We start from the raw sequence: 25,359 nt of genomic DNA, 5'->3' as shown, positions 1-25,359 counted from the left end.
TCATCAAAATACTTACTATTTGAGTTATTTGCGAAAAACCGTCTAAAAGCGTGGTTATTTTGTTGAAAAAATGAACATATTCACTGCCAAATAACTCGAAAAGTATTGACTTCGTGAAAAAACTCTATAGAACAAAAGTTACTTAAAATTAGCCAGTTTACCCATTTCCTGACTTTCTGTGGACGAATATTTTTTAACCCCCAAGGGGGGGTGAAAACCACCCCCAGGGCAAAAGCACATATCGGCACAATATCACTTTTTTTCTTTGACTTGTTAGCTATGTGTATGCCAAATTTCATGTCAATCCAAGCGGTTCTTTAAAATTTAGAGGTTTTGCAATATTTTACCGTTAAGGAATAGACTATAATGGGGATTCATTTTTTCGAATCCTGAAAAAACTAATAAGTATTTTTGAAAAATTTAAACGCAGAATGGAAGATTACGTTATTAGTGAGGGCCGAAAGTCCCTGAGAACTTGTGTTTATTTTAATAAGTTACAGGGGTGAAAAACTAAGAGAAAATTTAGTGTGATTTTTAATTTCAAATATCTCATTCCGGATAAACTTTTTATTTATTCTAAGGGACTTTCGGCCCTCGGTAATAATTTAGTCTTTCATTCTGCGTTTAAATTTTTCAAAAATATTTGTTGGTTTTTTCAGGATTCGAAAAAAATGAACACAATGTACGTGGTAATATTTTCCAAATCTGTCTCTATCTTACAACGCACTCAGTCGAATAGAATATTGTCAGTCAGACAGTGACAATTTTAAATATTTGACATGGCATCGGAAATATTTTGAGTTGTTGATTAAATAATATTGGGTGCGTTCACAAAACCAGTGCGCTGTGTGAGCGCTTTGAAACTGTTTAAGATTTTTCAGGTGAACGTCAATGTCAATTTAGGCTAAACTTCAACGTGTTGACGAAGCGGTCGCTATTTTATTCAACGTAGGATTTGCATCGCTTCAATATTGAACGTGTTTAAGAAATATATTGTAATGGCGCGCTTATCTGAAAATATTTACTTTTACAATGGTTTTAATTATAAAGTAATTGAAACTGAGGAGATACATAATTGTATACGCTCAAGAAATTGTAAATCTGTGTGTTGAGAACAATATTTTTAACATAATTCATATTTCTCGTGACATTATTATTTCTTTATGATGGGAATATATCATCATCATCCAATGGTTCTGCCAAGTCTAGCACAGCAGCACTAAAAATTGTTTCTTGTTTATTTCAATATCAAACAACAATAAAGGTATTATCTAGTATATTATCCATTTTTGAATTAAATTTGTTTAAGACACGTTTAAGTTATCATTGAACGATATAAATAAACAAAAACAACAAATCTCGTTTTAGGTTAAGTTCATAGAACAGGTGACAACACAAACAAAACTAACTATGAAAGTGCCAAACGGAAAAATACCATTCGCACGACTGAACGTAGTTTTAAAGCTCTGAAACACACCTGTTCAGTTGAAACTTAAACCGATTAATTCTGGTGAACGCAGCCATTGATATATAGTGTATTTGATAAATAATTGATTTAAGACGTGAACTTAATAAAAAGTTATTTATTCTTTATTATTTATGGAAGATCCAAACAGAGAATACATCAGGATATATTCTGTGATCCAAGTATTTTGTTGTTAAAGATGTTCAAAATTGTAAGCGTTCCATAGTAACAATATATGATTAAAAAATCACTTTAACACTTTTCCTCTTTTCTCGATTGAGTATTAGTTTTTGTTGTACATATAAATTATTACAATCACTGAATACATAGTTAGTGAAAAAATTATCATATTTATTAACTGAATTAATAATTTGCAATATACAAATAACAGTTATCCAAGAACATTCAAAAGCCATATCTTAAAGTTAATGATGACATTTTCAAGTAGAATGACATTCTAGTAATGTTTACATATCCATACCAGTGTGAATTTTACTACACGTAATTTGCCGTGTAAAGACAGAAAAAGTAGGGATAGCCGTAAAATATTTGCGAATTATGTCCCCATGGCCTTAACCCGCCGTTACACGCGTGTTCTATAGTGACGTGGTTGCACGCGTATGAGCGTCGCCCTCACCTACATCAATTCGACTTATTTCCAAGGAAGAATGAATGCACAACATATGTATAAATATAAAATGGGTTGTACTCACATATACAAAGTCTCTTAAACCATTTTTTTGAAGTTATACTTCTTTAGGCGCGATTTTGAGTGAATTTTTATAATTCTGCGCGCATGTGCACACAGACAGTATGGAGTTCGTTGCTAAATGTTAGTTATCTTTGTATTATAGTCCAAAAAAGATGTGGAAAGAATATATTAGTGTTTTTAGTAAATATATTTATTATAATTTTTGTATCTTTGGATTTGTCTACCTCGGGAATAAGATAATAAAAGTAATATTTACAGTATTTTTGTACTTCACTTGGTCTGTTTGACACATTGTCTGACAAATCTTGTAGTCCGTACCCTCACAAACAAAAGGAGTATAGCTCAGTGGTAGAGCGTTTGACTGGAGATCAAGAGGTCCCCGGTTCGAATCCGGGTGTTTTCTAATTTTTGGTAACGTTTTAATCAAAAGTTTTGGAAAGTAGTAAGTAAAAATTAGTCTAATCTTTAAATAAAATATAAATAAACTGTCCGAAAGTATATTTATTTCGTCGAAATCACATAATAGAAGTATAACTTCTTACGTGCGTACAAAGTACACACACATTCTTTTTTTATTAATTTAACAAAACAAAAGTACAAATAATATAGATCAAAAGTATAAAAATGTCAAATACATAAAGCAAAAATGATATGATAATAGACAAAAGAGATAATCAATACACCATGAAAAGTTTTAAAAATATTGCACACATCTAAGATAATAAATACATCTACTCAGATTATTCCTTCTCTATTTCCCAACAGGAATTAAACAAAGTTTTTGTGTGTTCCTTACAAATTCGTCTTCTACAATTTGGCTTGCAGCATTATGTCTGAGTTTCTCTGTTCTTCTTCTTAGGACAGTATGCACATTTATTTGATACTTGTTCCATTTCCACAGGCTCTGCTTCATCTCGAATTCCCAAATGGTCCCATATTTGCATTCGTAACAATACAGGGATAGGTCTTATGTTCGCGGCAATTCAATATTAGTATTTTCATAATATTAATATTTTTATAACCTTCGCTGTTTTCTTCATTTTCAATTTCAGCAAGCCACTGAAGTAATTGACGTTCTTTTCGCAAATCATTTTACTAAAAATATAAATTAAAATAACAATTGTTCTGAAGCTATTTCTCTGTGGCATTTATGTAATTAACTATTAATATTTTGTATTTTGATAACGACGTCCGGGGTGGAATTCGAAACGTCAATAAAATCAATTTTCAATTTAAATTGTGGCTTATTTTCCAATTAGAATAGGTAAAAATAAGAATTGGTTCTTAACCAGTGGTGCACCTAGAATTTTATTCTGGGGGGGGGCGGGGGTTGGCTTGGGCACCGAAAGTTTTTGGTATTATTTGTGAAAGACAAGTTTCATTTTCCTACTTTCTTTTATATAATTATGTTCTGGGAGGGATTTTAACCCCAAACCCCCCCTCGGAGCGCCACTATTCCTAATCTAACCAGTGAGGAATTCTCTCCCTTGAAGAGGAATATCACTTCTTTTAACCCGCCATTACACGCGCTATGAGGAAATCCCTCACCATATTTGTTTATAACCAATGAAATTGTGTAAACTAATACGATAACCTCAAGCACCCAGGAATGCCTTTAGCATGGTTTATGAGAGGGTATGAAAAAGTTATAGAATATTTCAGGCGGCCAGTGTGCTATGTGATAGTTGAAAGAAGAGACATCCCTCTTCAAGTGAGAGAATTCCTCACTGCGCGTGCAATCACGTTTCTATTATCTCAAAGAAACTTTTAGGTTTTTATTTAATATTTAGGTAGGTTTAATTAAAATATTATTGTTTGGATTAGGTTAGGAACAGTGGCACACCGAGGGGGGTTTGGGGGAAATTCCCACCCAGAGCATATAGAAATATATATAAAAAAAAGTAGGAAAATGTAACTTGTCTTTCACAAATAATACAAAAAACTTTCGGTGCCCAAGCAAACCCCCCTCGCTCCCCCCCCCCAGAGGAAAATTCTAGGTGCGCCACTGGTTAAGAACCCATTTTTAAATTTACCTATTCTAATTGGGAAATAAGTCACAATTTAACTTGAAAAATTGATTTTATTGACGTTTCGAATTCCACCTCGGACGTAGTTATCAAAATACAAAATATTAATAGTTAATTACATAAACGCCACAAAGAAACAGCTTCAGAACAGTTTTTAATTTTAACTTGTATTTTTAGTAAAATGAATTCGCGTAAAGAAGGTTAATTTCTTCAGTGGCTTGCTGAAATTGAAAATTAAGAAAACTTGCTTTTGATCTATATTATTTTTACTTTTGTTTTGTTAAATTAATAAAAAAATTGGTTTACGAGACTTTCTATAATATGTGAGTACAACCCATTTTATATTTATACATGTTGACATTCATTCTTCCTCGAAATAAGTCGAATTTATGTAGGTGAGGGCGACGCTCATACGCGTGCAACCACGTCACAATAGAAGACGCGTGTAACGGCGGGTTAAGTATCATACAGCACACTGACCGCCTGAAATATTTTATAATTTTGTCATGCCCTCTCATGAACGATGCTAAAGGCATTCCTGGGTACTCAAGGTTATCGTATTAGTTAAGACCATAGATATATAGTATTCTAGATTGCGCCCTGCAATGAGCCTATTTGGTCGGTAGTCTCTTTCTAATTCAAGGAGAGTATCGACGACGTCACTATCCTACTCTATCGAGTATTATTTAAATGTTTTGACAGTTCGAGCGGATGGCGACGAGAACTGGTCTTTGGTCTTCGGACGTGGATAATCGTGGTTCGAATCCCATACCAATCGTTACTTTTTTTATTTTTAATTTAATTAATATTGCGTTTATTAGATATTATTACATCTCTAAAATAAATCTATGCAAAGAAATATATAACAAATAAGAAAAACTGTGTAGGTACCTATATATTTTTAAAAATATAAAAGCCAATGCTATTTTTTTTAATAAGTTAATGGTAGAATAGTATAAAGTAATTGTTAAAAATATTCGTACAAATTACCAATAATTAATATCAACATAATGTACCATCGATTTATTAATTGAATCGGTCATTTCAAAAACAACACGAGTCACATATTCCTAATTTTACAGAAGAGCAAAGAAAACTAAAACTATATAGTCGAAAGATGGATGAAATGGATGACATCAAAATTCAGAGTTATATGTTAGTTTTGTTCCTAATGTTTTTACTGGACTGGTGTCGTTTTTGCACACAACGTTTATCTTAAAGGAGTCTATTCCTCTCAAAAAGTTAGTTTCTGAAAATTGTGGACGTTGCTGTTTTTGACATTATTTTTATCTATGAAACTATTGTTACAATTATTTAAAAAGGTAGAAGCAAAACAAACATTATTCACATCATTCGAATAAGGCCGAATTTATGTTAATAACGAATGACTTTTATTTTACTATGCAGTTCACAAATTATGTATTCCAATATTAACTTACTATACATACATTTATTATCTGCTAGATTTACTTAGGTCCATTTTTCAGATGTAAAAATATCTAATAAACGCAATATTGATTAAATTAAAAATAAAAAAGGTAAAGTTGGTATGGGATTCGAACCACGATTATCCACGTCCGAAGACCAAAGACCATTTCTCGTCACCACCCGCTCGAACTGTCAATACATATTACTCGATAAAGTGGGATAGTCACGTCGTCGATATTCCCCTTAAATTAAAAAGAGACTAACGACCAAATAGGCTCATTTATCTCTGTCGCAACCGTCACCCATTTTAAGATGACAGGGCGCAATCTAGAGTATTATATATCTAAGGTTAAGACAATTTTATTGGTTATAAACAAATATGGTGAGGTATTCCCTCATAGCGCGTGTAATCGCGGGTTAAGTAAAAAAAGTGGGACTGAAAGAATTAAAATAAATTTTACACTTGTAACTTTTTTCTCCGGTGTGTATTCATATGATTTTTCATATTATCTAATCGAGCAAACTGCTTAGAACAAATTTCACATTTGTAAGGCTTTTCTCCAGTGTGTATCCTTAAATGCTTTCTCAAACTAACTGCTGCACTAAAACGCTTAAAACAAATTTCACACTTGTGAGGCTTTTCTCCAGTGTGCACTTTCATGTGGCTTTTCAAATTTCCATATTGACTAAACTGCTTCAAACAAATTTCACACTTGTAAGGGTTGTCTTCAATGTGTATCCTTAAATGTCTTGTCAGATCTGCATCTTGAGTAAATGGCTTAAAACAAATTTCACACTTGTAAGGCTTTTCTCCAGTGTGCACTCTCAAATGTCTTTTCAGAGAATTTGATTCACTAAATTGCTTAGAACAAATCTTGCACTTGTAAGGTTTTTCACCAGTGTGCACTCTCAAATGCCTTTTTAAGTGATTTGTTGATTGAAACTGCTTAAAACAAATTTCGCACTTGTGCACGATTAAATGATGACTATCCAAATGTCCTTTCTGAGAAAACTGCTTATAACAAATTCCACACTTGAAAGGCATTTCTCCACTGTGTGTTCCCAGATGGTATTTTAAACACTGTGCTGTACTAAACTGCTTAAAACAAATCTCACACTTGTGAGGTTTTTCTTCAGAGTGCAATTTGATATGTTGTTTAAATGTGTAAACTCGGGAAAATGGCTTAAAACAAATTTCACACTTGTAAGGCTTTTCTCCCGTGTGCACTCTCAAATGTCTTTTCAAAGCACTTGCTACACTAAATCGCTTAAGACACAACTCACACTTGTAAGGTTTCTCACCAGTATGTACTCTCGAATGTACTTTCAAATGTGTTGCTGTAGTAAATTGCTTTAAACAAATTTCACACTTGTAAGGCTTTTCTCCAGTGTGTGATCTCATATGTCGTATCACACTGTCTGCTGCACGAAATTGCTTAAGACAAATGTCACACTTGTGAAGTTTTTCTGTAGAGTGAATTCTCATATGTTCGTCTAAACGCATTTTTTTAGCAAACAGCTTAAAACAAATTTCACATTTCAATGTTTTTTCTTCAGCTGGGTGACTCACAGGTTGTTTTTCATTCCATGAATGTGTGTCAATTGTTTTCATACTCTCCAACGTGTCCTGGTCTTGGGGAAAGCCTAAAATAAAAACCGAAATATAAATTTTTAGCAAGGTTCTGAAACTGTTTTTTGCGGCATATCGGCGGAAGAAAAGCAGGAACTCGTAAGTGGCAAGATGATGATTTTACAGGAGACCAAAAAAACCGAATCATTTTTCATTTAGGGCGTGTCTTATTATGTTTGGTAATCGTTTCCTGTAATTTAAGGCACTAGTACACTTTAGAAGACCAAAAATAATCATTTTTTAAACGCTTTTATTTAGTTCAATAGTTTGCGTCAAATTTTTAGACGTTAATTTGACTGCCTTTTCTCCAATGCACATGAATGAAAATTTGCAGACATATGCATTCTCGGGAACAATACACGAATAGTCAATAATTTTTTTTTGTTTATTAATAATTGTTTAAATAAAAAAAAACGATTTTATTGGAAAATGCTTAAATTTTCTTGTTTTTTGCAATGTAAAAACTTGAAACTTTTACGGATTGTAGCTAATGATATGAACTATACATAATTTCACTTTTTACGTTAATTGTTTACGATATGCTTCATAAATAAACAATAAAGTTTCAAATTTTTTGCAAGATAGGAAACGAAAGTGAACCCTTTATAAAAACAAACTGAACTCTTTCATCAAGATAACTACTCAACCTTGAAAGAAACCACTTAGGAAAACCAATACATCTTAATTTAAAGATGAGTAAAGAATGGACCACTGTGTCAAAGGCCTTCGAGAAATCAGTATAAATGGAGTCCACTTGGTACCCATCTTCGAAAGATCTGACAATATAATCATGATATAAAACAAGATTTGTAGATGTAGATTTACCCTGCCTAAATCAATGTTGCTCATTAATCAAGAGATTTCTACAGTGCCAAGTAAGATATTTGTTTAAAATTAATTCAAAAAGTTTGGGAATGGCAGATAACATAACAACAGGTCTATAATTTTTTATATTGTCTCTGTCACCGTTTTTAAATACCGGAGTTATATAACTTTCACGCCACTTACTAGGGAAGGTATGTAGTCTCAAAGATAAATTAAATAATACATGTAAAGGTTTAGATAAACTGCAGACACATATTTTTAAAAAAATATGTTGGAATGTTATCAGGGCCATAACTGAGTTTATCCTTGAGACCATTTATAGACTCAAAGACTTCAGAAAGTTAAAATTGAATAAACAGAATGTCGACCGAATTTTTAAATTTAAAATCGTAGTTACTTAAATTAACTTTGTCAGAGCGATAGACACTAGAGAAATGGCTCGCAAACAAATTTGCTATTTCCTCACTTCATTCTGCTGACATGTCATTAAAATGTATAATACTTGGAAGTTCATGACTTTTATTCAATGAGTTAACATGATTCCAAAATTGTTTAGAATCTGAGTGAATAGATTCCTCAATGTTGGAGATATAAGATCTATAGCATTGATTTGTTAATGTTTTGCATTGTGTTCTGAGATCTGAAAATAAGGTAGGTATATAATCAGTAGCCGACTGAGAATGTTTGAATCTAGTATGAGCAGTTTTTTTAAATAACAAGTTTTTTTAATTCTGGAGAAAACCAACGAGGAAATTTTGAAGGTTTATATATTTTTCTCGGAACAAAAAGTGATATTGCCTCAGAGACTACTTCATAGAAATTATTTACTGAGATATTAATATTTGCATCATCAAAAACAATATTCCATCCAACAGAAGAAAAAAAAATATTTAGACCCACAAAATTTGCATTACGATAGTCAAAATATGTAGTATTATAATCTAATTGTTTAACATTACCACTAAAACTAAAATCACGAGTAATTGCCACATGATGAAAATTATTGGGAAGCAAAGTGTCAACTGCTTCATAGACTGTGACATAGACAGTTTCTGGTACTTCAATACTGTGGAAAATGAGATCCAAAAAAATACTCCACATTGATTTGGTATGATATTTGATTGCCTCAGGTTTAGGTAAGAGAAGCATTCGCATATCAGCTTAGCTGGATAGTTTTGTGGGCAGTCAATGAGCAAGCCCTCTTCATTTGAGTGAGCCCAAGAAGCCAGTGGTAAATTGTAGTCGCCAAATAAATATACAGGTAAGTTTGACCTATTGTTTCTAATAGTTTCAACTGCTGAGCAATGACCAAGGTAGATATCTTCTGATGAGTTCGGAGGAATGTATACTCCACCCAACACAACTGGTGCACATTCACAATCCACAATCGACATAATCTTGAACTATCAAAACTTCCCAGCTCCATCGAGTTCATTCTTTCTATCTCCAACTACTCAACAAGAAGTATCGGAGGTTATAAATTCACTAAAAAATTCAAATTGTTTGGATACAAATGAGCTAAACGCTTCTTTTATAAAAAATACTTGTGAAATAATTACTGATCCTTTAACACATCTCATTAATAACATTTTTTCAATCGGGATATTTCCAACTGGATTTAAATACTCCAAAATTGTTCCTGTATTTAAGAAGGGCGATCGTGATCTTGTAGACAATTATAGACCAATTTCTATCGTTTCCATATTCAGTAAAATAATAGAAAAAATTCTGAAGCAACGCATAATATCGTACTTTGAAACCAATAACTTTCTTACCAGTTCACAATATGGGTTTAGAAAGGATCGTTCCACAACTCATGCACTCTTAGATGTGATGAGTGGCATAGTGGATGGCCTGGAGAAGCATAACCAAACTGCTGTAACGTTGTGTGATCTTTCAAAGGCCTTCGACTGTGTTTCTCATGAAATTTTACTAAAAAAACTGCACTTTTACGGCATCAGAGGTACTCCTCTAGAACTAATTAAATCTTATCTAAGTGATAGATACCAAGCAGTCAGATACGGAAATTGTCTCTCTGAATTTAAGCATGTTAAGCATGGAGTTCCACAAGGTTCTGTTTTGGGCCCTCTATTATTTATTATATATGTTAATGACTTGCCCAATTTTATGGCTCCATGTAAAACAGTACTATTTGCAGATGACACTACTTTTATTTTTTCTGACAGAAATCGTTCTTTTAGAAACCAATTCTAGGAACATAAATTCAAATGCTCAATCATGGTTCGCAGCAAATAAACAGACTAAATGACACCAAAGCTCAAAATTTATTCATTTCAACTAATCCATCCGATGCTCATGTGGAAAAAATACTGTAAAATTGCTGGGCATGACAATGGACAACACACTGACTTGGTATAACCATATTGACCATCTCAAAGGCAAACTTTCCAGTACTTTATTTTTACTTAGACAACTAAAACTTGTTACAAGTGTTGATACCTTAAGAACAATTTATTTTTCTCTCTTCCATTCGTTTTTGAGCTATGGCGTTATTTTGTGGGGAAACTCTTGCAATGCACTAACAATATTTAAATTGCAAAAAAAAGCAATTAGAATAATTGCAAAAGTTGGTTACTTGGAATCTTGCAAACCATTATTTATTAAATATAAAATAATGCCCTTGCCAACACTATGGCTATACAATGTTCTCGTGGAAACACACAGAACTGCAGATACTTTAGTTAAACAGTCTGACTTGCATAATTACAGCACAAGAGGTGCAAATAATATCAGAACAGTCAAATATCGTTTGAGTAAATCACAAAAAAACTCAATTGATTTTAACATATATAATGTCCTACCTATAGATTTTAAAAACCTTACAATCAATAAATTTAAAGTCATTCTGAAAAAATATCTACTGAGATTTGCTTTTTACTCTGTTAGTGAATATTTCGATCATTTTAAAGCAGTATCATGGACATGAATATTACTCACTATGTTTTCCGATGTCATATTTTGTAAATGTGCGTGAATGTAATTATATTTCTATGTGTTATATTGTATATATTTACACATTATATCATGTATTTTATATATATCAAATTGACTTGCTACAATTCAAAATTTTTTTTTGTAAACGTAGTCAATAAATTTTTGAATCTTTGAATCTTTGAATCCACTTGAACAAACAGATGCTCAACATTATCAATGTCAGGTTTGATTTGTTTAGCTTTAAATGGTTTTGTAACAAAATTAAAACTCCTGCTCCATGCTGCTTAGTACTAGTTCTTAAGTTACAATCCAATCTGAAAATGTGGTAGCCAGAGTTTAACAATTCATTATATGAAAATTGAACTCTATGTTCACTTTACACTATATTGTAGGATGTTCCATATGCTATAAATGTATTCATTAATAGGTAGCTGAAGCTATATGTCTTGCTCAATCACAACATGCATTAACATTGCAGAGGTTGGAAAGGAGTATACTGCACAAAGTAAACTACAAACAAAACGACTATGTACCCTTTCCTCTTAATTCATCAAACCTCAAACATCTAATCCATACATGAGAGGCTCACCTCTCTGAGCAGAAGTTACATGACAAAAGTCATCAACAGCCAAAACTTCAGAATCCAAAATGTCCTCAGAGCAAACTACCCTTCCTTACCACAAAATTGCTGGCTTATGTCAATAACTAAGTCCCTGAAGAATACATGGACATCCCAGAAGCAACTCCACTTTTTATATTATACCATTTGTTAGATAAATAGCTCACTTCAAGATCTGCTACTAGCAGCCGGAGAGATCGGTTTTCTGTGGTTTCCTGATCTCATTGCACAATTATACCTGTCCATAGGGAGGTGACAGCCACAGCTGCCCTCAGTTCAGTGCATTCAATCAATTTTATCATTCTTAACACGTTGACGGACACTTCGTCAAATGTATAAGCTGCATCAATGGAAATTAGACGTCTATAGACGTTCTGTCCATCAACGTGTTAACTTCAGTAAAATCGTAAATTCAGTCATTTCATATTATTATTTTTTAGCATCAAAATTCTGAACCACGTAAAGAATAAGAAACATTGGAGAAAAATCTCCAATTTATGATTTCAGAAATGATGACTACTTTTCAATAAATAATTATTTAGCAAGTATAAATTGGGAGGAACTGTTTCTTAGTGGTACAGCTGATAGTATGGTGGTCATTTTTTATGATGTAATTTACTCATTGATAGAACACTTTGTTCCACTTAAGAAATATAAGATCTCTACCTTTCCCTCTTGGTTCTCTTCAGAGCTGCGTAACCTAATTGTATGTAAAAAACAGGCCCACAAACAATATAAAATTAGTAATAGGCAAGATGATTATGACCGTTTCGTGGCTTTAAGAAATCAGTGTGAAATTTTAAGAGCAGACTGTCAGAAACAGTATTTAGATAGGATACAAAACAACATTTCCGATAATCCAAAATATTTTTGGTCTTACATTAAAAGCAAAAGAAATGGGTATAACATACCAACTACAATTCAGTAATGAGCATTTGATGAGTTCACTAGTCAATAAAATCACCTTACAAAATCTTGAAAATTTATCTAGTAAAACAGTGTTTTAAATTTAGATGAGTACAAAGGGGAAATTAACAAACAAAATCTACAACATCGATAAAGTGTTTTGACCATTTGCTGTTGTTTATAGTTGAAAAAGTGCAGTTTATTTCAATTCTTTAACAAAATTCCTCAGTGCTTTTATTCAAAGGGAACAAAAACACCTCATTAGTGTAGATAAGAGTATACCAGTTGTTTTAATCAGTGAAAGGAACATCATAAAACCAAAACTTGACTATTATAAGAAACACAAATAGTAAGGTTTTAAGCAAATTAAATCCAGTGGCGTCCAATAATCTTTTCTTCTAGTTTTTAAAGATGTCTGGTAAATGTTGTAATTGTTCTACCAAATGTATTTTTAAAGAACCTAAGAATAATGGGGAGGTTTTTGGTTATCCATGTGATTTTTGTAAAAAAGTTTTATGTAAAAGTTGCTCAGGTGTCAGTGCTACAGAGATTCGTTGCCTCGTGTTATCATCACGCATTTTTCCTTACCTTTGTGGAGATTGTGTGTCAGTAATAAAGTCAGCAGTAAGTCTTGATAACAGAGTCAGAGCCCTGGAGAATGCCTTAAGTGAGGTCAAAATTGACAACAGCCAGAAAATCGAGGAGCTCGAGAAACAAGTTGGTGTGATAGCAGACGAAGTTAAGAGTATGAGAACTAGTTTTTCATCATGTCTTGATGATATTAAAAGGGATCTTTCCATTATTAAAAGTTCCACCACCTCATCGTCTACACAGGGTGGCTCCGGGAATACTGCACCAGTGGTACATAATAATGTGATGTTTGAAGTGTCTGAGAGGCAAAAGAGAGCATGTAACTTAATGATGTTTAATTTAATCCAAAACAATGAGGAAGACGACTTATCTAGAGCCAACGACATCCTCTTGGGTCTGTCAGACTCCCCAGTCAACATACTGAGCTCAGCCAGAATTGGGAAACGCAATAAAAATGGACATCAATCATTACGCCTAACCCTTGAGTCTCCTGAGATTGTTCGCTCAATCTTGAGGAACAAAAGAAGACTCGATAGAACCTTAAAAGTGTTTATTGAGGCTGACTTAACTAACGAACAACGTGCAGAGGTTAATTCTCTGAAAACAGAACTTAAAGAAAGGCAGCGTAATGGTGAATCAAATCTCATTCTAAAATATGTAAACGGTATACCAAAATTGCTCACAAAAAACATAGAAAATCAACAGAATTAAAAGTTCAAGCCACTTCGTCAATACCTGTTTATTTTCAGAACGTCAGAGGTCTGCGAACAAAACTTAATCTACTCTATGAGAATATATCATACTCACAATATGACATTATAGTGCTAAATGAAACATGGTTGACTAGTGACATTAACAATTCTGAACTACAAATGTTCGACTATAACATCCACCGAAAGGATAGATCTTTATCAACAAGCATTTTTTCTCACCTTTGGTGGAGGTGGGGTGCTTATAGCTGTCCGTAAAACAATATCTAGCACAGTTTTGTTAGCAAGTAACAGTGTTGAACATTTGTTTGTTAAAATTGAAGTTGGAAGCAATAAGATCATCATTGCTACTGCTTATTTCCCACCACGAAGTGAACCAGAGAAATATTGGGAGTTTACGGAGAATGTGGAGAAACTATCGGATGAAAATCCAGATCACAAGCTTTGTATCCTTGGGGACTTTAACCTTCCTTACTGTAACTGGTCCAAGGATGGAATGTCTTCAGTGGGTACCCCTTTGATAGGAGCTTCACCTCGTGAAGTTGAATCCATACAGATTCTCTCAGCTTCATGTTCATACCATAACCTTTATCAAGTCAACTCCATTAAAAATGCACACAACAATTTGCTGGATCTGATTTTCATGGACGATGGCGAAGCTAAGATATCAACAGCAGAGATAGTCCTACTTCCTTTGGATATTCATCATCCACCTATATCTTTTGAATTTAAGTGTGAATCATGTGTTAACAACCCTGGACTGACTGGTGATGCTTTTTATAGAGATTTCCATGCGATGAACGTCCTAGATGTTACAAGTTTTCTTTCTCAATTTAATTGGGATAATTTGTTTAAAAATAAGTCTCTTGATGACATGATCAGTATTTTTTACGATATTATATACTTAACAATTGATCTTTATGTTCCTGTTAAAAAGTATTCAGCAAAGAAATTTCCGGTGTGGTTTTCTCCTGATCTCAAAGTTACAATTATTCAGAAAAAGAAAGTTCACAAAGAATATCTAAAAACTAAATACCCCCCTCTCTTTAATGAGTTTTCTGCATTAAGGGCTCAATGTAAACGCTTAAAACAACAATGTTATCGTGATTACATTGCATTAACTGAATCATCTCTCAGGGATAATATTAGAAATTTTTGGAAATTCGTTAGTAATAAAAATAGCAAACCTAATATACCATCAGTTGTACACTATAATAATATCACTGGTTCTAGTGGTACAGAAATTGTTAATTTGTTTGCTGAATACTTTTCAAAAACTTATAGTGATAGAGATTGTGATTTACAGGATAATATTTTAGATTCTGGTGACATCAACTTATCACAATTTACTATATCTCAATTTGTCATTTCTATTTCGTCTATATATGAAAAACTTTCCATTTTGGATAGCAACAAGGGGCCAGGTCCAGATGGTCTTCCACCTTCTTTTCTTAAACACTTAAGCTTTTTACTTTCGAGACCTCTTTTTCACATTTTTAACCTGTCATTAAAGACCGGGATGTTCCCAGACTACTGGAAAACTAGCTTTATTACCCCAATACTAAAATCTGGAGATAAGTCTCAAGTGAACAATTATCGTCCGATTAGCATTCTGAGTTGTATTCCTAAAGTTTTTGAGAGTCTTGTTTGTGACTATTTGTCAGCAAGTTTAAAATGCTGTTTTATCGACCAGCAATTTGGATTTCTCTCTAGCCGCTCCACTGAACTTAATTTATTGTCATTTACCGACTTCCTTGTGGAATCTCTTGAAGGTGGCTTCCAGGTTCATGCTGTATACACAGACTTTACAAAGGCGTTTGACTGGGTAAATCATAAGATTTTAATCAATAAGTTGAGAGGTCTGGGTATCCAGGGTGAACTTTCAGAATGGTTGTTATCCTACCTATCTGAAAGAATACAAATAGTGCGTGTTCAGGGTTTTCAATCGTTTGAAATTAAGGTACCTTCAGGAGTGCCACAAGGGTCACACCTTGGACCCCTTCTATTCAATATTTATGTTAATGATATTGCCTCCTGTTTCCACTTTGCTTTTTTCCTAATGTTTGCTGACGATTTAAAATTATATTTGAAAATCGAGAATGACGGTGACTGTCAAAAATTACAATCTGACTTGGATCGGTTGAGCTATTGGTGTGATAACAACGGAATGGAACTTAATGTTAAAAAGTGTCACTTAATGGTTTTTGGTCGAAATAGAACTCCTGCAAATCATATCTATACTATTAAGGATTGTCCTTTAGACTCTGTATCTCAGATAAAAGACCTAGGTGTTGTGCTCGATTCCAGCTTATCCTACGTCCCCCATATCTCATCTATTGTCTCAAAATCACTTCAACTTTTAGGGTTTATCAAACGTTGTGCAAAAGACTTTCTAAATATCCCATCCATAAAAGTATTGTATTGTTCACTTGTGAGACCTCACCTAGATTACTGTTCATGTGTTTGGTCTCCACACTATAACACCCATATTCTAGCTATTGAGAGAGTTCAGCACAAGTTCTTGAGATTTGTTGCATTTAAACAAAATCAGAGGGTTGATGAAATTAACTATTCTAATATAGAAAAGTCACTCAACATAACCTCTCTCCAAATCCGACGCATGCATAAGGATCTCACAATGTTTTATAATATACTACACTCCAATAATTTTAGTCCTCAACTATTGGAGAAAATTAGCCTCCATGTTCCCAGTAGACAAACGAGGCTAAATCAACCTTTTTACATTAGACCGCATCGCACTAACTACGGACACAACTCCTTCATGTCCAGAACACCTAGATTTGCTAACCAATATTCGGAAGGTTTAGATTGTTACAGTTTTCCAAATAAATTTAAAGCTCAGCTTAAAAACTGTGCGTGATAACTTGATATCCTTGTGTTTTGTACATTTTTTGTTAATGTTTGTTATTTATTTAATGTTCCTAGTTTGTATGATTAAAATTTTTAAATTTTCTTTAGGTTAGGTTATAAATCTCCTGTGATTAATGTTTATACTGTATTTTAATTGGGTGATTGCCCGTTGATAAATAAAATAAATAATAAAATACAATGGTCTATAATGACAGGGTTGGCTTGAATGTCAAGGACTCTGCCAATATGTTTGCAGAATATTTCTCATCTGTCTACTCAGATGACCAACAAGATACTTTACCTTTTTTTAGTTTTGAAAGTTCGATTTGTTTGAGTTCCATAATACTTACAGCAACTGAGGTCTATGATACTATTGCAAGTTGTAAAAACCGATTATGTGCAGGGCCGGAATCCCAGCCTATTTTCTGAAAAAATGTATGTGTGTACTTACAAAACCAATTTTGTTTATTTTTAACAGATCACTTGGTACTGGTAGCTTTCCCAGTCTCTGGAAGAAGAGCTTTTTAAAGCCGATTTTTAAATCAGGTGCAAGGAAAGACATATCAAACTATCGAGCTGTCTGTAATCAGTCAGAGCTGCCAAAGTTGCTTGATTGTTTGGTTAGTAAGAAACTGACATGGTGTTTTAGAGGCATTTTTAATCCTGAACAATTTGGCTTTATGAAAGGGAGGTCAGCAGATGCCAGCCTAGTTTTGTATGTCAATCATATATATAACAGCTTTGAAGAGGGATTCCAGGTTGACTCGATCTATACTGACTTTTCTAAAGCATTTGATCGGGTTAACCATGGGGTCCTATTACAAAAACTAAGAGCTTTGGGTATTGTGGATCCCCTTCTTCAGTGGATTTCAGAATTTATTAGCGGTCGTACGCAGGCAGTTAACTTAGGAGGTGTTACTTCGATTGAAATAACAGTTCCATCGGGCGTGCCGCAAGGCTCTCATTGTGGCCCTGTTTTGTTTTGCTTGTTTCTGGTTGATTTAGTAGAAAAAATTAAAAATTGTAGTGTTCTTATGTTTGCTGACGATGTAAAACTGTTTAGAAAAATTCAATCCTGGGATGATGCTGTTATACTACAGGAAGATCTTAAATCTTTTTATGATTGGTGCAGTTTAAACAGAATGTCACTTAATATAAACAAATGTCATAAAATGACGTTCTCGAGGAAAAGAAATCCAATTACATTCGTTTATTATATTAATAACTTGCCATTAGCCTCTAAAAATGAAGTATCAGATTTGGGAATCTGGTTAGACACCAAACTGTCATTCTCATGCCACATCAATCAAGTAACAAACAGGGCGATGAAAGTACTGGGATTTATCCAACGCACATCTGTAGACCTGTCTTTGTTCACATTTAGAAAACTTTATTGTGGTCTCGTTAGGCCCATTCTAGAGTTTGGATCAGTTGTATGGTCCCCATCATACAACTGTTACATTGAACATATTGAAAGAGTCCAAAATAAATTTTTGAGGGTAGCAGCTTATAAGAGTGGATACAGGAGAGAGGAATATGACTATCAGTGGGTAAGAGATAGTCTAAATTTACCAACACTTGAGTCAAGGAGGACATTGTTAGATTTATGCTTCCTACACAAAGTTATTAATGCTTTCATAGATTGTCCTCAATTGATATCACTTTTTAGTCTTAAAGTTCCTAGTAGAAGCAACAGACAATCAGAAATGTTTTCAGTGACATTTCACCACACTAATTTTGGTATAAATGAACCGACTACACGATTGGTTCGGAGTGCTAATAGCCTGCCAAGACAAATGGATATTTTTGACTCCAAAATTGGTTTGTTCAAAAAACAAGTAAGGGGTATCTTACAATAAGTTTGTTGTAGTTCTGTATTGTTCTTACAATATGTTTGTTTGTATTATTCTGATGTGTTTATTATTTTAATAATTTATTATTGTTGAGGTGTAACTTGTAAAAGTCTTGTTGTGTGTAAAACTTGTAAATGGATGCGTAAATAAATAAATAAATAAAATTGTACATGCAACTAACTAAAGATATTACACCCGACACCTTAGGGTAAATGGGTTTATGATTATAAATATTAAAATTCTGAATAGCATCATTTCATTCCAAAACCCTTTCTCCTCTGAAAGGTTGCTCCTCCAGAATCCAGTCCTCCAAAAGACAATGGGTGCGTTCAGACGACCACAGTGGCTGGACAGCTGAGTAAGCGATAGCATTCAGACGACACCGCTGGAAGTCAGCAGCTGAGAGATTTACTAGGCTTTCCCTATCAGCGCTGGATACAACCACTCAGCGGATTTGTGCTGACAGCCAGCCACTGTGGTCGTCCGAACGCACCCAATGATACCACCAGTTGATCCATGACACCCCAGTGCCAACAACCACAAAAAACAAACCACCTGTTTAGACATTTTATAAAATTTATTTTGTTACATTTTTTAATGTAAGCTTTGATTTTATGATCGATGTTGCTATGGTTGACGCTAACAACAAAAAAATATATTAGAAAAATAACTCTTGTCAAACAGCAAAAACTCAAAATATATCCCTTTTTCCAAATGAAGTTTTTATATTAAAATGATTAATTCAAGAATATGGTCAATCACCATTGATTAGCCCGAAGTTTATACACCTCCTGAAGAGCTAATGGACACCTAAAACGAGGCAGAGCAGAAAACCTGACCAACACAAAGAAATATTGCAAAAACACAACACACTGGGTCAGCTAAGGCAGAATCTATTTTATATTCCTATCACTCCAACCCTTAGACAGTATTAGTAACTTTGTAGTTTACTCACCCTCTGGATTTGTTTGTATTTCTTCACATGACGTAAGTTTATGTTCCTCTTGTTCTATTTTAGTCTTTATGGGGAATTCTACATAATCAAATGCATCGTATGCGCTTTTTGGTTTGGGTTCCTCCTTGATATCAATTTTACAAATATTCAAACGACCCTCATTTACAGCTTTATAACACGTCTCTTCTGCTTTATACGCCCCATCACTAACTTCTTGCTTTACTTCCATTTGATAGTTTTGTATTTCAATAATAATTAAACATAGGTACAAAAAGTAAATAAATCAATATACAAATTCCAGACTATAAACGAAACACAAAGAAAAGTTCGCGCTTGATTTTGATCATATTATTTTGATGTTCATTTCCTAATTTCCTTTAACTTTAACACAAAACAAAAATATAAATTTAGAGTTTTGGTTTACTTCTCTTTCCTTGTCCGTTGTCCTAAATGTTTACTTCTTTCTATGTTCATGTATTCATGTCAATGAACTGTCAATACGGATGGAATGGCCATGTCCCATTCAAATAGTGAAGCAAGATTGACACCAACATACAAGAGAGAGGTCCTAGAGAGAGACAGACAAGGTAGTGGAGAATTTGACAGGCCGTGTAATTTGAGTTGCCTATATAAATGGACCCGATTGAATCAGTATTTACAGTTCGTTGAATATTTTAACTTGGCTAAGGCCTAATGCTGATTGGCAGTACATATTTCAAAATTTAACCACTTTTTTGTATTTAGGGGATAAATAGAGTACACAGTGCCATACTTGGTGTTTAGATACTTTTCAGAATTGTTATTTGTATTTATCAAAACAAATACCTACTTTCCTAAAGTATTTGGGAGTTAATAATTTTAAAACCATTTAAATACTAAATTAGTGACTGTTTTATACAAAGTGAAGAAGTCCTTGATTATGTTTTTATGTTACTTTTATATTTAGACTTTTATATTTCCCCGATTTAAGTTGTTATAGGCAACTCAAATTACACGGCCTGTCAAAGTTTCCACCACCTTGTTTGTCTCTCTCTAGGACCTCTCTCTTGTATCGTGGCTACATTAGTTGTCTTTGTGCCTATTCCATCCGTATTGACAGTTCATTGATTCATGTTCTATTCAGAAAAAAGTGTTGTCTGATTTGGTAGAATGCGATCTTCTTCTTCTTCTCTTCATTTGAATGGCCTTAGCTGCCAGGGCTATCCGGCCAGGATCCGTGAATATAGACTTGAATATTCAAGAGCCGTACCTGAGGTACATCTGGGCTTAAGCTCATAGCTCCTGAATCTGAAATATTAAGAGATAAAAAAAAAACTTTGTAATTGTTTATAAGTTCCATAACTAAAGTTCTACTATTAATGGTCTAGTTCTAGTACTACCACGCAAAACCGCACTAAGCACAAAGCACATGCATTGCAAGCAAGCATAAAGTCATAAAGTTTTTAAGCAAGCTACACACGAGTCATTGTTGATGTTAAAAACTTTTGCACTGCGATTAATGTCTTTGAGTTTAAATTTTTAAACAACACATCAGTTAATGTCGGATCACCTTCTAGTTCCCTTCTAAGCAACTGGGACTCTCTTTGGAACCTAGTACATTCCAATAAAACATGTTGTAAAGTTCCTACACTGCCGCATAAACACTGGTTTGAATTCACTACCTTCAATCTAAATAAATGTACAGGAACACTACAATGTCCACTTCTCATACGACACATTTGTGTGATTATACCTCTCCCCAGGTTGGGAAATTTTGTAAACCATGCCTTTTTATATGGAACTGTAACTTGTGAGCAATAAGTAATTCCTTTTGCCTGTCCTATTTGTTGGAATCGATTTTCCCAACCGATCCATAGGTTTTCTTTATATTTAATTTGAAAATCTTTAAAGGGGGCCTTTGGTTCTTCACTAATGGGCAGCTTTCTTCCAAGATTCGCAAGATGGTCAGCTCTATCATTCCCAATAATTCCAGTGTGACTTGGAATCCATGCAAATTTAATTTCTCTATGTTGTTCATCAAATTCACATAGTTTTTGTTTTAGTTGGAGAGTTTGTGAGTCTATTGCCGCCTTGTAGCTTGATCTTGTGATTTTTTCTAGAGCACTCTTAGAATCACTACAGATGAGGCACTTTGTAAAATTATTCTGTTGGATTAACTCTAATGCTTTTTTAATGGCAAATACTTCTGCTGAGCAAATTGAATTAGCGGAGGGTAATCTTGCTGTTAACTGTGTTCTCTCGTTAAGGTATATCCCAATACCTACATTACCTTGTTTATCTTTGGATCCATCTGTGAAAATAAGTTTATATTCCGACCAGTTATTGAGGTACCATTCCATAAACTTGGTTTGGTTATTTGCTTCTTTGCCCATATTGACAGTTTCATAAGCCATAGGAGAAATCTGAATATTAAGTGGAAAGGAGTGACAAGGAAATAAGGAGCTATGTGCTACCTCATGAATTTCATGTAAAATATTCTGGAAAGCAGCCAGTATTGGTGGGAAATATTCTCTTCTCCAAAAACTAAAGTAACCCAGAAAGACATTGTGAAATTGCTCAATTGAGGCATATATTGGGTTGTCATAGGCTACTACTTTTAAAATGAATTTAGATGCTAGCCATATTCTTCTGAGATCTAACGGTGTTTCTCCACACTCTGACAAAATTATATGAACTGGAGAAGACCTCATAAATCCCCCCACCACTCTAAGAGCTCTATACTGAACCTTATCCAATTTTGCAAGTAGAGAACGTGCACAACCTCCCAGAAAAATGGATCCATAGTCAAGATGTGATCTAATGTATGCCTTATATAGAGTGAGTAAAGTTGCAGGATGTGCTCCCTACCAAGTTCGACACAAACAACGAATAATATTGACTCCACTGGAAGCCCTCAATGCCATCTTTTCAATTTGACTTCAAGAAAGGGAACTATCTAGAATAACTCCCAAATGAGAAACTTCTTGTTTCCAATCTAAACGTGTGTTATTCACTGATATTAGTAAATTCGGAATATTATTCCTATTTCTATCAAAAAAAATTGCTTGACTCTTGCTAGATGACAGATACATTCCCATATCATGAAGTTTATTAGAAATACTTTCTACTGTACCATTCAATTTTTCCACAACATCCACCCAGCTGTTGCCGGAGCAATAGAGGGCAACATCGTCTGCATACTGAGTAATTAGAACATCCTCTGGCACACAAAATGAAATTATATTGATGACAATATTAAATAGTACTGGACTCAAAGGGGAACCCTGAGGAAGGCCCACATTGGTAGTTCTTGGTCCTAGCAGATTTAAGGAAATAGGATCACGAACAGACACCAAACGATTAGTCAATAAATGTTTAACCAATTCAATAAGTAACCATGGCAAATTGAGATCTCCCAAAGCGTCCAATAATTGGATGATTGACACTTTATCATATGCAGAAGAAATGTCTAACATAACAGCAGCTGCTGGTTTCCTTTTTGAGATATTCATTGAGATTTCATTGACCAGATGAATTATGTTTTCAGACACCCCTCTACCTTTACGAAAGCCAGTCTGGAAAGGCGATAGGATCATAAAATGTTCTACATACCAATCTAACCTTATTTTTATCATGTTCTCATAAGGCCCCGTCTCACCATCAAATAATTGACAGTTAATTTGATCAAACTTGACAGTCAAACTTGACTAGTGACACAAACTATACATACTAACTGTCACTTTGTGTCACTAACTGTCAAGTTTGATCAAATTAACTGTCAATTATTTGATGGTGAGACGGGGCCTTAAAAGTTTACTAACACACGATGATAAAACGATTGGTCTCCAGCCCGAAAGACAATTTATATTTTTATTGGGTTTGGGAATTAAACACACTGTTTGTGATTTCCATTGAGTGGGAATAAGCATTCCCTCCTTTAAACATAAATTGAAAAATTTTAACAGGAACTTGATTGCTGACTCTGGAAGATGTTGCAACATAGAAAATGTTATACCATCCTGGCCCGGCACAGTATCCTTTCGTTCAACCAAAACCAATGAAAGTTCGTTTAAAGTGAAGAGTTCACACTCGATAGTATTAGATTTCACTGGGTGAGACGCAATGTCCTCAAATACAGGTGGAGTCAATGAACAAAGCATTTCCTCCCCTAACGATGAATTACTAGGAGTTCTAACTGAGGCTTTAGTGAAAGCCTTATGGAAACTTCTCACTTTTCTCCACATTACTGATATTGGAGTATCAGGTGAAATTGTGGAACAAAACACAACAAATGATTTTTTCTTTTTGGATTTAAGTTCTTTTTTACAATGTGCCCTAATTTTTTTAAAATTAATGAAGTTTTCTAAAGAAGGTACCTGTTTGAACTTCTTGACTGCCTCCCTCTTTGATTTAATTAAAACTGAACACTCTTCATCCCACCAAGGTAATTGTGGTTTATGGAATCTAACACGCTTTTTCTTAGGGATGAACCTGTTTGCTGCGTCTAATATTAGGTTTTGAAAATCTGTGTAAGACTCATTAGGGATGTTGTTAATGTTAGACTCAATATATTGGTTGAATTGTTCCCAATTGGCTTTTTTCACATTAAAGATACTGCGATCTTGAAGAGGGTCATTTCCTTGGGGACTATTTCTATCCTGCCCGTAACACACTACAAAAGGAAAGTGATCACTTGCTCCTATCTCTGGAAAAACTTCCCAGAGGCAGTCCACAGCCAAACCTGGAGATGCTATAGCTACGTCAGGGACACTGTTTGAGTCAGGTGGTGAGATTCTTGTCGCCTCACCCGTATTGAGAAAACACAAGTTATCCTCCTCCAAAAGATCTGCAAGACGATTGCCGTTCGGATTGTTAGATGATGAACCCCATAAAGAATGTTGGCAATTCAAGTCACCTATGAAGAAAAACGGTTTATCACACATTTGAACCAATTCTCTAAAGATCTCCTTACGAAAACGAACATCTGGTGTCTTATACGATCCTATAATAAAAAAATTTTCAAATTTGATAATGATAGCCTGCCATTTTTCAGGCAAGTGAATATGTGAAATGTCTATCCTATCAGCTGCCAGAGACTGATGAATAAGTACAGCTATTCCACCCCATCCATCAATCCTATCATCCCTATAGCAGTAAAAATTGGGAATATGCAAGTGCTGTGAAAATTTCAGATGTGTTTCATTTAGAAGAATGATATTAACATCATATTCGTTAAGAAACACCATTAGATCTTGCTTATTGTTAAAGAAACCATTAATATTCCAATGCAAAATATTAAATATCATAACTATATATATAATTTGTTACTATTATTATTATTTTTTCTTTTTAATATAAAAAATAATATATTATATTATCTGTAAGAAATATATGAAAATTCAGTCAACACTACTTTTACTAAAATTAGATGTATTATGTGACTCATCAAAACCTGCAAAATCCATATTATTATCAGAGGTTAAATCAACGTTTTTTGAAAATACACTATCCTGAGAATGTACACGTTTGCTTGTTAATGAGAGTGCAAAACTTGGGCCTTGTGATCCCGTATACTTTTGTGAATCATTTAATTTGTTTAAAATCGGTAATCTAGGTAAATTTCTGCTTAGATCCTCATTTAATAGAGCTTTATGCGCCTCTTTGTCATAACTAATGTCTTTAAGAATTACTTTATTTTTCCTTTTAACTGGGACCACATGACTTTGACTCTGGAAATGGGGAGTGGAGGATGGGGATTTTTGAAGTGCTTGAGTAAATGCTCTGGGTGAGCTGGATAGTAAAGAAGGAAAATCCCTACTTCTCCTCTGAAACA

The 25,359-nt window shown here is 34.0% G+C and overlaps 2 protein-coding genes and 1 non-coding gene across 3 annotated transcripts; 1 reads left to right on the top strand and 2 right to left on the bottom strand.

Moving 5' to 3' along the window:
• Window positions 1-1,261: 1,261 nt before the first annotated feature.
• LOC126879250 (zinc finger protein 235-like) lies at window positions 1,262-20,560 on the bottom strand. Its single transcript, XM_050642313.1, has 2 exons — window positions 19,548-20,560; window positions 1,262-7,276 (listed from the first exon to the last, which is right to left on the bottom strand). Exons 1-2 carry the CDS (start codon window positions 19,774-19,776, stop codon window positions 6,090-6,092), a joined length of 1,416 nt encoding a protein of 471 aa, XP_050498270.1. The 5' UTR covers window positions 19,777-20,560; the 3' UTR covers window positions 1,262-6,089.
• On the top strand, window positions 2,509-2,580 carry Trnas-gga (transfer RNA serine (anticodon GGA)). The gene has a single exon. It is a non-coding gene; the product is annotated as a tRNA-Ser (tRNA).
• A 438-nt stretch (window positions 20,561-20,998) lies between the features above and the next one.
• Window positions 20,999-24,772, bottom strand: LOC126878657 (uncharacterized). The gene is made up of 2 exons (XM_050641500.1): window positions 23,759-24,772; window positions 20,999-21,949 (listed from the first exon to the last, which is right to left on the bottom strand). Exons 1-2 carry the CDS (start codon window positions 24,770-24,772, stop codon window positions 20,999-21,001), a joined length of 1,965 nt encoding a protein of 654 aa, XP_050497457.1.
• Between the last annotated feature and the right edge of the window lie 587 nt (window positions 24,773-25,359).

This window comes from Diabrotica virgifera, chromosome 1 (assembly GCF_917563875.1).
Source record: "Diabrotica virgifera virgifera chromosome 1, PGI_DIABVI_V3a".
Lineage (NCBI taxonomy): Eukaryota > Metazoa > Arthropoda > Insecta > Coleoptera > Chrysomelidae > Diabrotica > Diabrotica virgifera.
Note: the sequence above shows the minus strand (reverse complement) of the source record. Positions and strands in the feature narration are given on the sequence as shown.

Excerpts from the sequence above, each read along its gene's own strand:
- LOC126879250 (XM_050642313.1), bottom strand. The coding sequence starts at position 19,776 with ATGGAAGTAAAGCAAGAAGTTAGTGATGGGGCGTATAAAGCAGAAGAG. Across the intron at positions 7,277-19,547 it reads AATACAAACAAATCCAGAGG|GCTTTCCCCAAGACCAGGAC; the intron begins GTGAGTAAACTA and ends TTTTTATTTTAG.
- LOC126878657 (XM_050641500.1), bottom strand. The coding sequence starts at position 24,772 with ATGGTGTTTCTTAACGAATATGATGTTAATATCATTCTTCTAAATGAA. Across the intron at positions 21,950-23,758 it reads TATCAGTAATGTGGAGAAAA|ATTTCTCCTATGGCTTATGA; the intron begins GTGAGAAGTTTC and ends CTTAATATTCAG.